This window comes from Herpailurus yagouaroundi, unplaced genomic scaffold (assembly GCF_014898765.1).
Source record: "Herpailurus yagouaroundi ecotype Mexico unplaced genomic scaffold, PumYag 164, whole genome shotgun sequence".
NCBI classification, from domain to species: Eukaryota; Metazoa; Chordata; class Mammalia; order Carnivora; family Felidae; genus Herpailurus; species Herpailurus yagouaroundi.
The window spans coordinates 3,948,561-3,962,921 of record NW_024412405.1 but is presented as its reverse complement, the minus strand read 5'-3'; the positions used below and the strand labels follow the sequence as shown (position 1 = coordinate 3,962,921).

At 41.9% G+C, this 14,361-nt stretch overlaps 1 protein-coding gene across 2 annotated transcripts in view; it reads left to right on the top strand.

Moving 5' to 3' along the window:
* Positions 1-14,361, top strand: part of MYO16 (myosin XVI) — a 491,281-nt gene that overhangs the window by 308,392 nt on the left and 168,528 nt on the right. Inside the window, exons 22-23 of one of the 2 annotated variants that reach the window (XM_040487087.1) lie at positions 8,519-8,671; positions 12,230-12,427. In XM_040487087.1, coding sequence (XP_040343021.1) covers positions 8,519-8,671; positions 12,230-12,427 — 351 coding nt within the window. Of the gene's footprint in view, positions 1-8,518; positions 8,672-12,226; positions 12,428-14,361 lie in introns of both variants that reach the window. The other variant, XM_040487086.1, reaches the window with a different exon arrangement.

Here is a 14,361-nt window from a genome sequence, read left to right as displayed (position 1 = left end):
GGTCCAAAGATTCTTTGAGGCTAGACTTAACTGTGTGCTATTAGTGTACCTTTTCGAAGCTACTGCCTGCTCAGGAGTATATTTGTTTGTATTTCTCTTAGGACAAAACATTATTTACTCTATTAAATGTAGAAAAAGAACTTGTTTTTCTGTTTCTGTTTTTGTTTTTGTTTGGTTGGCTTTTTTGGTGGAGGTGCTGGGGAATGAACCCCAACAAGAAATTTTCAATAAATTTTATTTGCCATCATTTTTTTCCCATCGTGGAGTGTTTCTCCCCATCCTTTTACTACGCGTACGTAATTTAGGGAATGCAGGCACGTCTTCTTTATTGGAGAATCCCAGCGTGATCAAGAGGAAATGTTACAGGACGTAGTGAGAAGAATGAATGGGTTTGGAAATATACATCAGGTCCCTCCAGACAAGAGTGAATTGAGGGTTTTTTTTTTAGTGATGACTAACCAAGAAAATGCTTCAATTTACAATAGTGGCTGTTTAGATATAACATCCAGATGTGCTAGCCAGGAATGTAGATTCATTTACTTTCCTGCTAATAATCAGTAATGACTACAAGTTCTCGAGCCCCCACTGTGTCAGCCGCTTCTCCTGTGTGATCTCTAACTCCTGAGGCAGCCTTATGGGGAGGAGCCCTCAGAGAGAAAAAGAGAAAGAGAAAAAGAGAGAGAGAGAGAGAAAGAGAGAGAGAATCCCAAGCAGGCTCTGCACTGTCAGGACAGAGCCCAATGTGGGGCTTCGAGCTCACGAATCAGGAGATCATGACCTGAGCCGAAGCCAAGAGTTGGAAACTTAACTGACTGAGTCACCCAGGTGCTCTGAAAAGGGAAGGCATATTGATTAAGCTGAGATTTGTTGCCAAACACACACACACTCACACACGCGCACACACACACACACACACACACACACACACACGTTTTGTTGAAAACTGATGAAAAGTACAGTGCCCGAAGGTTTAAAATATGAGAATTTTTACCAGAAGTTATGTTACCAACACCTGGGCATGGCTTGTGTGCAAACAGAAGGGTATATTTTATGGATAAGGTATCATACAAAATATCTAAAAATATTTTTTTCCTTTCACTTGTATTTTCCAGTTGTGATGTTAGAAGATTATTATGTAGAATATGGCAGTCAATGTAGCCAATAGGTTTATTATTGGCTGACCCCTTCAGTCCTTCGCTCAAATCCCCAAGTGGTAATTATTGCTATTAAAGGAGAACACAGGTATGAATTAGTCCCATTAAAATATTTAATTATATATATATATTATATATATATATTAGAGCTGTGTTGCTCTAAGTGAGAGAGTCACTAAAATAAATGTTGGGAGAGAACATGTTTTTCGCCTGCATAAAAACTATATTTTTGTGCCTAGAAGTAACTTCCATCTCCATTTGCTTAAAACCTAGTCTGCAGAGTTTGACTTTGAAATCTCAGAGGGCAGTGGAGGAGGCAAGGAGGTTTGGTTTAGGAAAGAGTAATCCACCAGAGAGGGGCGGACGGCCGGGGCGACGGGAAAGGCGAAAGCCAGGCATCCAGGGAAGATTGCACGGCAGCAGCGGGCGCCTGGTGTGGGTGGGTGCCCAGCTCCTGCTTGCCGCCTGAGGCTCCTGGGGGAAGGGGCCCAGCACACCGCGTCTACACGGCGTTTTACGCTCCTAGATTTACGTGACATCAGTGTTGGCCAAGCCACTGTTGTCTATCAGGTTGAGACAGATGGGGCTGAGAGAAAGGAAACAGGCCTTCCCAGACAAGGACAGAGAGAAGAAAGGCCCCTGCATGACATTCAAAAAGGCAAAATAAATTACAGAATTTAAAAGCTGAAACAGAGACATGCTATTCCCTCACCAACCCCTGCACCTGCTGTTTTACAGATAATGTGTCAACATCAGAAACGATTGATTTATTGGGGAAAGAACATATAGCAATCTGGAAAGCCCCGAGGCTTCCTGTACCCGAGGAAGGTAGAGATTCACGGTATACCCGGGACAGGAAAGGCCCTGAGAAGTCCTGCAGAGAAGCCCATTAACTTAGCTTAACTCAAGGTTTCTCCAACAGGGTTCTGATTTAGCGTTTTTTAGATAATATAAATTGACATTTCCTTCGATTAGTGTTCCGCTAAGCACATACAGAAAATGCAGAATATCTGAAATCTAACATCGTTCCTGCACAATCTAATTGCATTCCGTAAGTGTATTATATGTTCGTATCTATGCTAATTGATGAACAAACCAGTTAATAGATAGTGTATGCTCTGTGCCCTCTTCTATTTCAGTGTGTTCACCGGGCAGGTCTGCATATTAAAATCATCTGGGGCGCCTGGGTGGCTCAGTCAGTTAGGTGTCCAACTTCGGCTCAGGTCATGATCGCGCGGTTCGTGGGTTCGAGCCCCGCCTCAGGCTCTGTGCTGACAGCTCAGAGCCTGGAGCCTGCTTTGGATTCTGTGTCTCCCTCTCTCCCTGCCCCTCCTCCACTCACACTCTGTCTCTCTCTCCTTCAAAAATAAATAAGCATTAAAAAAATCACCTGGAAGGCTTTTGAAATGTATCAAGCCTCACTCTGACTTCATTGGTTCGGGGTCAGGCCCAGACATCAGCATTTATGAAAGCTCCTGGTCATTTCCAGTGTGCAGTTAGGGATGTGACTTGCGTCTAATGCCTGGGGCTGTGCCTTCAACTGGAGTCGGCTTTAATTAACCTCCTGCTTTAATTCTGTGATGTAAATGTCATGCTCTATTATATTTTTGCTTCAGAGATATTTCACTGAGTAATGAAAATAAAGGGAGAACAGTTGGTGAAAATTTACTCAAGAAATTAAGTTTGTCATTAATACAAATGATAGGCCATCTGGATAAGCAATAATGTTCTGTTACCAAAGAGTGTTTTCAAGGGGTGCATAATTTTTATTATTAAACCAGTTAGCAACGGCACTTAATGTACAAAGGCTGTATTTTAATCAGAGAAGGGTGCGTGCTAATTAAGCAGTACTTAATAATTGCTCATTTTCATCTATGAATACTCACCTGCACTCGCATGCAGGCTACTCTAAGGAAAACCCGGAAATTTAAAGGGACCCAATTACGATTCTGATGGATGAAGTCAAAAAGTAAAAATGATTGCTTTGCATTGAAGACGATCGTATTCTCAATCATTGATGCAGACCAATACGTAAACTACTTTGCCTATAAAAATCTTTCACTGTGTATTTCTCTCACTGTGTTTAATACGTACCCACATACGTACAGACAACAAAGACAGTTTAGCGACGATAAATCCGGAATAAGCAGGCTCTGGCCAGGATTGGGGCACCGTTGGTGGGGAGGATGCATTTTTTTCAGGTTTCAGCTGGGTATCTGACACAGGCTGGTATATTCATATCAGCGCCCTTAGCTATGTTTGCTGGCAGTTTGGAAGTTCATGCTACAGCAATTCTTTTATATTTTAGCTTTGGCTCAACCAGTGAGGGCTTTAAACAATATAGAATAGGGACAGGCAAACTGTCTTGGTAAAAAACTATCATGTCCGCATTACTTGAAAGTGAGTTTGAAAACCGTTCTGCTTTGGACCGTGCGCGCTCCCAGTGATACGCCTTACCGCTGAGGACTGGTCTCCTCTGTTCGAAATACAAATATATTCCAGTTCAGAAAACGCCACTGTAATAAAGACTACAAGTCAAAAATCACTCCCCAGCCTACTCAGTTTTCCACACCGAGCTGAAATTTTCCCTATGGGATTTTCATAAATTACTTCTGCCGCCCCCCCCCCCCCCCGCAAATACAAAGAACATGATGTACAATAAAAGGTTCAGATTTATTGTTCGGATCACCCCATGTCACAAAACCCCATCTGGTACTGCAGCTTCTGAATGCTGAAGCTGGGTACAGAAGCTGTATGTTTTATGAGTCGTCTTGACCAGGAGACTGAGAAATTGAGTTGTATCCAGAAGCGCTGGCCAAATCCTTTTTCTGTTAGCTGAAGTTTGGCAGGTTGCTTCAGGCCTTCCTTGGGGCCAAAAAAAAAAAAAAAAAAAAAAAAAGGAATAAAAACTTGTACTTGGACCCCCTCCAGCTCTTTCCAGTTTTACCGTGGCTTCGACCACATTCCCACTTGGTATCACCATTTTGACCAGAACAGCGGGCCGATTCGGCGAAGCCAATACTCAGTCGAACAAAATATTAGTTAAGTAGTAGCAAATGAAATATCTGTTTGTATTGTAAAAAAGCTTACATCGGTGACAACAGCCAGGTATATAGAGAGATGATCAGCCGTGAGACAGTCAGGGGCAATGAGGATTTAGCCAGATTGTCATCCAAAGTAATTTTTGCAACCACAGACCTGCCGTCCATCACGGTCACAAAATGGTAAGAGAATTCTCTCCCGTGTGTTTGAGACATCCACATCCAAGTATGTTCAGTTAGAGGGCCTTGAAATGAGGGGAAAGGGAAACGTCGTATAATTTGGGTATTTCTTGCCCAAGAGAGAATCAGCCACTGAGGTTATACTTTGATATCCTCTATCAGACTTTTTTTTTTTACCATTTTACACGGTAACAGACATCATCTTATTTTTTATGGCCTCAATATTTGTTTCCTGAGCAATCTGTTTCCTAAAATATATTGCATTGAGGCACACTCCCCACTTTTAAACCACTTCTTTGGCATAAGATCAGACGGCTGAGATACAGAACCTATTTGTGTTTTCTTAAATGATTTAATGTCTGTTTTAATATCAAAATGTTTGAAACATTACAATTGCGTATGTCATGTAATTAAAGAGAATATTTTCCAACGCTCTCATTCCATAATGGAGTCATTTATTTTCTGTCCACTTCAACTGTTTCAAATTTTAATAACCTTTTATAGCATTTATTCGTCTTTAGTAACAAAATTACTTCAGTATTACAGGAGTATAACACATTATTAGATTGGGGAACATCTCAAAACCTTATTTTTTTAAACAAAGTGAAATCGTTTTTAGAACGATTTTTTCTTTCTTCATTTTTCTTCTCTAACAACAATTTTCAGAGATTTCTGTTTCTTTTTTATGGTAAAATGAGAGAGACAAATAAATGTATGACTTTCCTAGTGGGGCCCCTACTGTGGACAGATGCTATGCAATGTTAGAGAAGGGTTTGTGTTTCCAGAATCACTTCTGGAGATTCACATACTGGAGGGTAAGAAAGGCACAGATCTTGGTCGGCTGGTGGCAGTTTTGATGGAGGACAGCAAGCAGAAGGGTGTGCTAGGCTGTGTCAGCACCAAGGAAGGAAATATTTTCATTCGGCCTTTAAATAATGAGTTCCATCTCTCCCTTTGCCAACGATAATGTGCTAACCTGATAGGTCTGTGTCCAAACATGTAACATGTGAGATGTCTTATGTGGTATGTTGTCACCCCAAGTGACTGTGGTTGTAATTTTTTTTTATATACATTCAGAGAATTGATGGGTGACAGTGAGGCTTTATCTAAGATACTTGTACTTTACAAAGAACTTCCAACCTCGCGTGTATCTCAGGGACTCTAGTTGTCAAGGCACAGAGAGAAGAAGTCCTAGCAACTACTGGCCAAATCAGATAGAAGGGAGAAAACTCAAGAAATCCCAGAGACCACGGCAGGGGTAGCGGGAGGAAGAAGATGATGCAAAGTTGAAGTCTAAGTTTAAACAAATGGTCTGAGTTCTTTAGGTTTTGAAGTAATTTCAACACAGCAGCGATGCAGCCTGGTTATTTTCCTTTTAACCTACATCTTGTTTTGTAGTAGAATGCAATGGGAAAGCTTTTTCAGTCTAAAGACACTCATTTGATGGCCAAGTTTACAAAAACGATTTTTTGTTTGTACTGTGAGGTCAGAGCTGCAAGAACAGCGACTGGAAAATGAGGCAGTAGGTCCAGGACCATCCTTTTCTGGCCCAGGGTTAATAGGAATTGCTTTTGTTATTCTCCGAGTGTCAATGCATGGCATTTAGATCTTATTGTTAATGTAATTATTATTAGTTAAACATTTTATTTGGTACAATTCTGTGTCAATTACTCTCCACCTGGTACATTTCTAACAAAACATCGGTGTACATTCATCATTGAAGTAATTGGACTGGATTAGGTCTGAGCCTCCCCATTTTCAGCTCTCCAAACACACTTGGGTCAGCCTAGCCCCATGCCTTCAGTCCTGTCACCATGTCACTGTCCCTAAAGACATTTGAGCTGTGTCTACTCGCGAAATTCTGGTCTTGGTAAGAAGTAAGGAATGGAACCCGGCAGCAAACCATTGGTCTCAGGACAAACTGTGTGTTCTGACCAGTGCCCTGTACTGATTGGTTTGTTTCTCCCCTGAAACCTCTTCCTCTGAGATTCCATGTCCATAGAATCCCTTAAACTTCCAGCCTCCCCAATAGCTGGATTTGTGAGAAAACGGCTTTTTCTTTTCTATGTTCATGTTGTTGTTGTTGTTCTTCTTCTTCTTTTTGTTTGGGAGAGAGAGAGAGAGAGAGAGAGAAAGAGAGAGGGAGGAAGCAATAGAGCATGAGTCAAGGAGGGGTAGAGAGAGAGGGAGAGAGAGAATCTTAAGCAGGCTCCATTCTCAGTATGGAACTCAACTCGGGACTCGATCCCATGGCCATGTGATCATGACCTGAGCTGAAATCAAGAGTTGGATGCTCAACCAACTGAGCCACCCAGGCACCCCTATTCTCAGGTTATTCTTAATTCATGAATACCCACACCTTTATCTGCATGTGTAGACACCCATATGGAGAATTAAAGAATTCTTGGTGTTGGTCATTTGCAGAGGAGGCTTGGCCTGCTGATAGGAAGGAAGCTGAAACATAAGGGTTGTTCTTATATGTCTAGGAGAGAAGCCATGAGCTCCCAGTTGAGGGACAGGAATGTTTAGGAGGAGTTCCCACTTAGCAGGTGTCATGATGATACCAGACTTGCAGAAGAATGTGGATATGTGGAAAGAGGGACGTAGGGTGGTCTTTCTTTTCTCCAGTGACTATTTCAGTCTCTATGGCCTACAAAATCTTTGACATTTTCACTATATAACTATAGCACATTCATATTAAATATAATCCTAGATATTATTTCCTTTGAAGATGAGATCTGATTTTCTTTTATTTTTTACCTTTAAAAAAATTTTAACATTTACTTATTTTTGAGAAAGAGAGAGAGAGAGAGCAGGGGAGGGCAGAGAGAGAGAGAGAGGGAGACACAATCTGAAGCAGGCTCCAGGCTCTGAGCCGTCAGCACAGAGCCTGATGTGGGACTCAAACTCATGCATCACAAGACCATGACCTGAACCAAAGTTGGATGCTCAACTGACTGAGCCACCCAGGCACCCCTGATTTTCTTTTAAAAGCTTTTTTTCCCAGTTACTTTGATTTATGTGAATTGTTCATCTGTCATTATTTTCAGTGACTTACTCAATTCTAAATAGTTCTAGTGATTTCTGGATTTTATCTGATGTAATATAATTGCTCGCATGCCCATGGTCTGCGAGACTAAATGAGCTCATGAAGGACGTGGGTGTAGACAGAGAAGACTGAGCCCTGGGCCACTCCAGGTAGAGGTAGAAAAGGAGGTAGAGAAGCAGTGGCCCAGGGGGCAGGAGTCCACGAGCCTGTAGTGTCCTGGAAGAGAGCAGAGGCAGAGGAATCCCTGTGAGATATCACTGGGAGGTCAAGGAAAATGAACACCAAGAATTGAACATTGGATTTTGGAATGCTCACGTGGTTCTGGTAGTGTTCTGGTGGAACGCTGGGGGCAAAAGTTTATCGGAGTAGCTTCAACAGTGGGGGGGTGGTGCTGGAGAAGAATTTGAGATAATAAGGAAAGACAACTCTTTGGAGGTTTTCTTGTTATGAAAGAAAGCAGAGAAATGACAGCATAGCCTAGAGAGGAAGTAGGCTTTCATTTTTGTAAGATTTGGGGTATTTTGTGCCTTTTTAGTACTTAAGATAATTTTTCAGATTAAGAAGTAACATACTTGTTTCTCGATGGACAGAAGAATTGACAGTTGGAGGAGTATAAAAAACTTTCTGATAAAGAAAATAGTTTCGGCAACAATGCGTAGAGAAGTTCTTCTTTCTGAAGGAGACTCACGTTCTCTTGCCCATCGTGGGTACGGAACAGAAGTGAGGAGGCAAGAGATGTTGTTCCCCTCTCTGGGCTTTCATGGTAAATCCAACTTTTATCCTCAGTTGTTGACTAGAGGCAATTGGATTTTTTTAAATACTCAAATATAGCCCCCCAACTTGTTAGTGTTGTACATTACACTTCTTGTGGTTTTTAATGTATTCAAAATGGAATGATCAGACCGTATGAAGTCAACAATATGAAGTGAAACTTTCTGCTTTGGCTTCTCAAGCCGTACCCTAATGCTTTATTGCAATAGACTGGTGTGGAACGTTCGTGAGTCAATATGCCACCGATATGAAATGGTCACAGAAGGAGTGGATCTGCATGGCCATACTTATCTTGTGAATTGTTTTCTTCTTCCCCACAATAGCTTTGTGTCAACATGACCAATGAGAAGATGCACCACTATATCAATGAAGTGCTTTTTCTACAGGAGCAAACAGAATGTGTACAAGAGGGAGTTGCCATGGAAACAGCTTATTCTCCTGGTAACCAGACTGGAGTTTTGGATTTTTTTTTCCAGGTATTCACATAATATAATTAGATACTTTACAGGATTCAAATATGCTAGAGACAAAGAATTTTCTTTCAGTGGGCCTTATTTTTGAGATCTCTTTGTATATGAGGCTTCATTGTATTTATGATTTTCCAGACAAATGAGGAGCGCAAGTTAGCTTTTTCTGAAGAGGCATTTGAAGGATTCTCAATTCATTGAAAGGACTGGAAATACCAGATTGTATTGTTATGAAGATATTCAGCCTTGGTTATGTCACCAAAACTCTCCTGTGGCACAGTTACAAATGCCCAATGTGCAAAATTAGTATTTTATAAAACAATACTAAGACTAACGAGATCATGAAACAAATTCAATAGAATCTTTTCAGCTTATCTTCAAAGATTCTAAATGAAAATATGGAAAAACATTGGAAGAAAAAATATATATCCACATAACCTCAGGATCTACGCAGGTGTGGATCTTTGCCTAACAAAAATCTACCATATCCTACCTACTAATATAAGAAGATATTATGTACATCTATAAATAATATCTCTAAGACACTCAAACTTTGTTGAAAACTGACACCATTCAGCTATCGGAGAGCACAGAATGTGATTTTCCACTCTTTATTTGTATAAACGGAGACTTACAAATTTATACATCTGCCTAATATGTAAAATATTCTCGTTTCTATTACCAACCTGTCAACATTTTTTTTTAATTATAGAAGAAGCCCTCTTCTTCCAGAAAGCCCTCCCTCATCATGACACATAAAGTACATAACTTCTGTATGTAAGGTTAAAGAATGTCCTCAAAGTGACAGTAACATGTAGTGAACCATGTATGGGAAGCTGCAGGTACCCGCCACCCTCCTTCTCGCTTCTGTATCCTTGACTGCTAACCAGTGGTCAGCAGAATGACGTTAATTCTGTCTCTTTGACGACCATCCTTGAGATTTCACCTTGGAGTGATTATAATAGGAGAACCCTCATCAGTATGAGGGGGAAATGAGAAGGGACATTTCTGACTGCTACTTCTCTTTGATGCCCATAAAAATGAAAAGACATAGCAAGTATAGGGTGAAACTTGGGTGTCTGTGTGGCACCCAAACACGCAGGTCTGTGTGGCAGACAAGCAAACCCTACAATAATACCAAGGAAGCTTATTGTTTCCTTCTCAGTACCCATAATCCTCTACTGCTCACAAATATCTGAAATATTTGCACAGACCATATTCATACTTCAACAAACATGTATTTGTCTTGTATCCAGGAAGCGTGGGGGTGGATCCAGATTCTTACCCAACTCTCCACAAGTCAGGTGCATTTTACCACACTGTCCGTGCTCGACACCTTCTGTCGATGAGGCAAAATGGCATATCCTTCAGGAGAACAGTTCAGTCTCTCCTGAACCCTCACTGCTGAAGGAATTGAGGGTCGTTTTTAGGACTTTTTCTCCATGTTCTATTTTCTTCTTTAGACACTCGAGCAAGTTTCCAAGTCTGCAAGTTTGTTTACCAACATTCTTTCATGGTTTTATATTAAACGTTCAGAAAACATAAGACATACAGAGTTTAAAATTTCTGGCGACAATACAAATTGTCTTGGTATCCAATCATCTTATCCTTGGAAAATATCATCTTGCTTTTGAAATGGAGTGGTCTGGCTCTTTGGGAATTGATCACCTCCCTTGGGGCCTTGACTCTGAGTTGCTGAAACACCCATTAAAGCTTTAAATTCTAGCCTCCACAGAGAAGGTCTGTCACTGGCCCTGAAATATGCAAGCACTTGCAACATCCTTAACTAGTCCATTTACACTCCCACTGTGTGTCCGTATGGACTCGTGGCGGGGGTTGGGGGTGGGGAACAAGGAGGGATGTGTAACAGCACGTGGAGGGGAATCATGGCGTGATGCTCAGAAGCATAGGTAAAGAAGCAGCTTCTGATCTTACATATCAACATCTTACTCTTCAGCAAATAAATTGAAATGGAGAATCTCTGATCTTCTTAGTACATCCCGGGCAGGACCAGTCCTCTGCCAACTCCACGTTGACTTTTCTTTTAGGGTGTCTATCCATCCACTTTGTGTACCTGTGTATTTTTGTCATCTCGGGGCTCTTGCTGGGGCCGCTGGCTCTCTGAGAATCTTGTCATGTACCACACAGTGGACTTCCTTCTCCAAATCTCCTCATCAAATACATTTTTCCGTTGGTGACAAAAGTCTCTCAAGGTGTTAGTGACCCAGGGAGTTCGCCTTCCTAGTTCCTTCCCAGGCCTCTTTCTCAGTCAGTTCTTCCTCTCCTCCTTTCCCAGGGAAGTTATCTATCTGCTTGTTCCAGAGATGGTGCTTTAGTTGCCAAAGGGTTCCCGAAGGTTCCCCCTGGTGTGTGAGCCCCCACCGAGCCTCCTTATGGCTGCCACTTCCAAACTTTCTTCTCTAGGTGGCCTTGGAAGGATCTCAACTTTTGCAGCCCTCAGATATCTATATATAGTTTTTTCATTTCCTTTACCATGAACAGGCAACTCCAAGAGGCTTAGGACAACTAAACTATTCCAGCTACAAAGAAATGGCTTTCTGTTGGCCAAATCAATAGCATCACCAAAGGCCTGTGATGCTACGGTTTGGTGACCTCAGGTAAAAACGCAAACTGAATCGCTAGAGGGGTCAGTATTGATCCCTTCACTTCCTGGGAAGAATTATTTTTATGGTATTCACGTTTCCAAGAGCACACTGAGTTGATGTGAAGAATTAAAATATATGACAGAATAAGGTAAATAAACAACATAAATTGCCTTGTTTTTAAAGGTCGGTTTGACACGTGAACAGAAAACTCTCCTAGGAAAGAAAAGATAAACAGCACAGCCCAGGGTAAAAGTTCTTCACCTGATGTGTAAACCATGTGGGCACAACGGTGTTCTGTTGTGCAGGGAACAAACTGTTTGTTAGGGCTTAAGAAGTTCTTTCAAGCAGCCTTTTCCTTCACGTGCGATTAATTTTAAGTGGTTGCTTGGGCATGACTTTAGCTTCCTTGTTTGACAGCTAGGAGCTATCAGACTTCTCATTTGAATTTTACGAGGTACAGCTTCCATATTTAATTTTTCTAGGTCTTGATGTTATAGTCACTTCTAGTTCCTGCTGAATAGGAGTTTTCTACAATTTTTATGACTCAACATGATTGTAGGTTCTGTTTCTGGATAAGTTACCTGACCCCACCATAAATATAAAGTGGTGGATATGGGGTATAGGTCAAGAAAAAATACCTCTCCTTTAGTTAGTAATTTTATGTTTCTTATTGAGATGAGAAATACTTTTTAATAACTTCAGTGTTTTAAGGACATTATAACACACTTTTTAATTTATTTATTCAGTATCAATCAATTATTAATCAATCAATACTGTTTAGGGTCTACATTACATCAAGAGTTTTGTTAGGCGTCAGGGTTACAATAGTGAGCAAACACAAGTGTGTATTAAAAGTTTATATGAACGTAATGAAAATCCAAACGAGCGTACGTGAACAATAACAAAATCATAAAATTGAGTAAAAGACAAAACATAACTATCTCTTCTTGATTTCCAGAAGCCATCTGGATTTCTCTCTTTATTGGATGAAGAAAGTCAAATGATGTGGTCGATGGAACCAAATCTTCCCAAGAAGCTACAAAGTCTCCTAGAATCTTCAAACACAAATGCAGTCTATTCCCCCATGAAGGATGGGAACGGTAACGTTGCACTCAAAGATCGGGGTGCAGCGTTCAGAGTCACGCACTATGCGGGAAGGGTAAGTCGAGTGGAGGCACGATGTTATCACATGCGGTGATGGACCAAACGTCTTGAGGACAAGCTTTAAAGTTTTAGATATTTTAGAGTTTATTATTTCAAGGAATGAAAGTTGGGTGAACAACCCACACAGTTTTACTCTTCTAAGCTATTTTATTTTAACCTGATGAGGACGTTGCGTCTTCAGAATGTGGGTGATAAAGCAGGCAGTCAGATCCTTCCGTAATGTTCCCCAGATTGTAACATAATGTGAGCACAAGGGCCTTGGATTCAATACAGAGAGATCTGCTCTGAACTGTGGGATCCTTTCATTATCCAAACAAATATTGGTTTTCTGAGTTGACTTATCTTCAATATAGGTTTTAGCATTGTATTATTTTTCTTAAAGCACGCATCACCCTGAGTAAAGAAAGATGCCCTCACGCTCTTCTCTCTTAAACACCTTCAAGGACCTCCTCCTACCTGTCTAGAAAAACCTCCCCCCTTAGGCTGGGCTAATATCCCAGGCTTCTCTGAGCTGATGCCAGTCATTTGAGCCATGGCTTATCCGTCACAACCCCCCTGTGCAAAACCTCTGTTCAGTTGACTTTCTCCAATCCACTCACTGTTTCCTCCATGTGCCTCCCGGCTCACACTCCTTCTGCACAAGCTTGAACTATCCTCCTTGTCTTCTTCACAAGGTCACATTGTAGCCACCTTTTGAAACTTAAATCTACTTCCCCTTACCTCTGATCCAGCCCCCATCTGTGGTTACTATTTCAGTAACCACAGTGTATTTCGGATCATTTCAGCCAGTGTTTTCACTGAGATGCTACTATGTGCCAAACCCAGAGTATTAGAGAACCAAAGACGAATAAACCATATTCCTTGCCCCCAAACATCTTACTCTCCATAAATAAGGAGAATGCAAAGTAACAAATAATTATGATAGAATTTGCTTATAACAACCCTGGTAATAGTAACAACGTTCTGCATTACCCTGGAGGAGGAAGTAATCATTTGGCTCCCAAAGAAAGTGCAGAAATATTTCCCGGAGGAGGGAAAATGTGACCCAGGCCTTCGGGGATGAGTTACAGTTCAGTAAGGATAACAGGAAGGAGGAGTGCAGTGGAGACACAGACTTTCGAAGGAGGATGACAGGTGCGTCCCCCCAGGATTCGGTGGCAGAGAGGCAGAACCCACTGTAGCACTCAAGTGGAAAATCATGTGGTGTAGGAAAACAGTTGTCATGAGACTCTCAGTGGGACCTTGAGGAATGACTCAAAACCCCGGCACAGGACGGGCCTTCCAGCATGGCCGTGACCTCGTCTTCGATCAGGAAGCTTCCAGCCAAACTGAGAACCTGCTGCTATGGGAACTGACTCTCAGTTCCTGCTACCGCCGACCCCAGTCCAGTGCCCGTCCTCTGGCACTTGAACGTGGAAGAATCCGGTGACCCAGGGACCGGGCCTGGAGATCTCCACGCTCCGTGATATGCTCATCGGGCACAACAGAGAGGAAGCATGAGCCCCAGCACGTCTACTTTCTGAGTCTGTTGGAACCGTGCTGTGCCAGGCCGGGGGAGGCTAACGAGCAATCAGACACTAGCTGCAAAGAAGTCTGGGAATTTTCCCGCCTTCTAATGTGTGCAGTACAAGAAGGAAGCTATTCCCGAGAGTGCCGGGGGCCATTCTGCCATGTCCACACACGCTGCATTTGGGAAATGGTATAAGAAGTGCAGTTAAGTCTGTAGAGATTGGCCGCTTTTAGCCAAATCATGAAAACACATGCATGTACTTCTCAGGACTCTGTCCTCTTGGCAGTGTTAAGTCCCCAGATACTTTCAGACACTGTGGGGGATGAAGAAAGGACAACAGAGGACACGATACGTGACAGATTTTGGGGGAAAGGAAGGGGGCTATGGAAACGCTCAAGCAAGGACCACATTCGGATGAT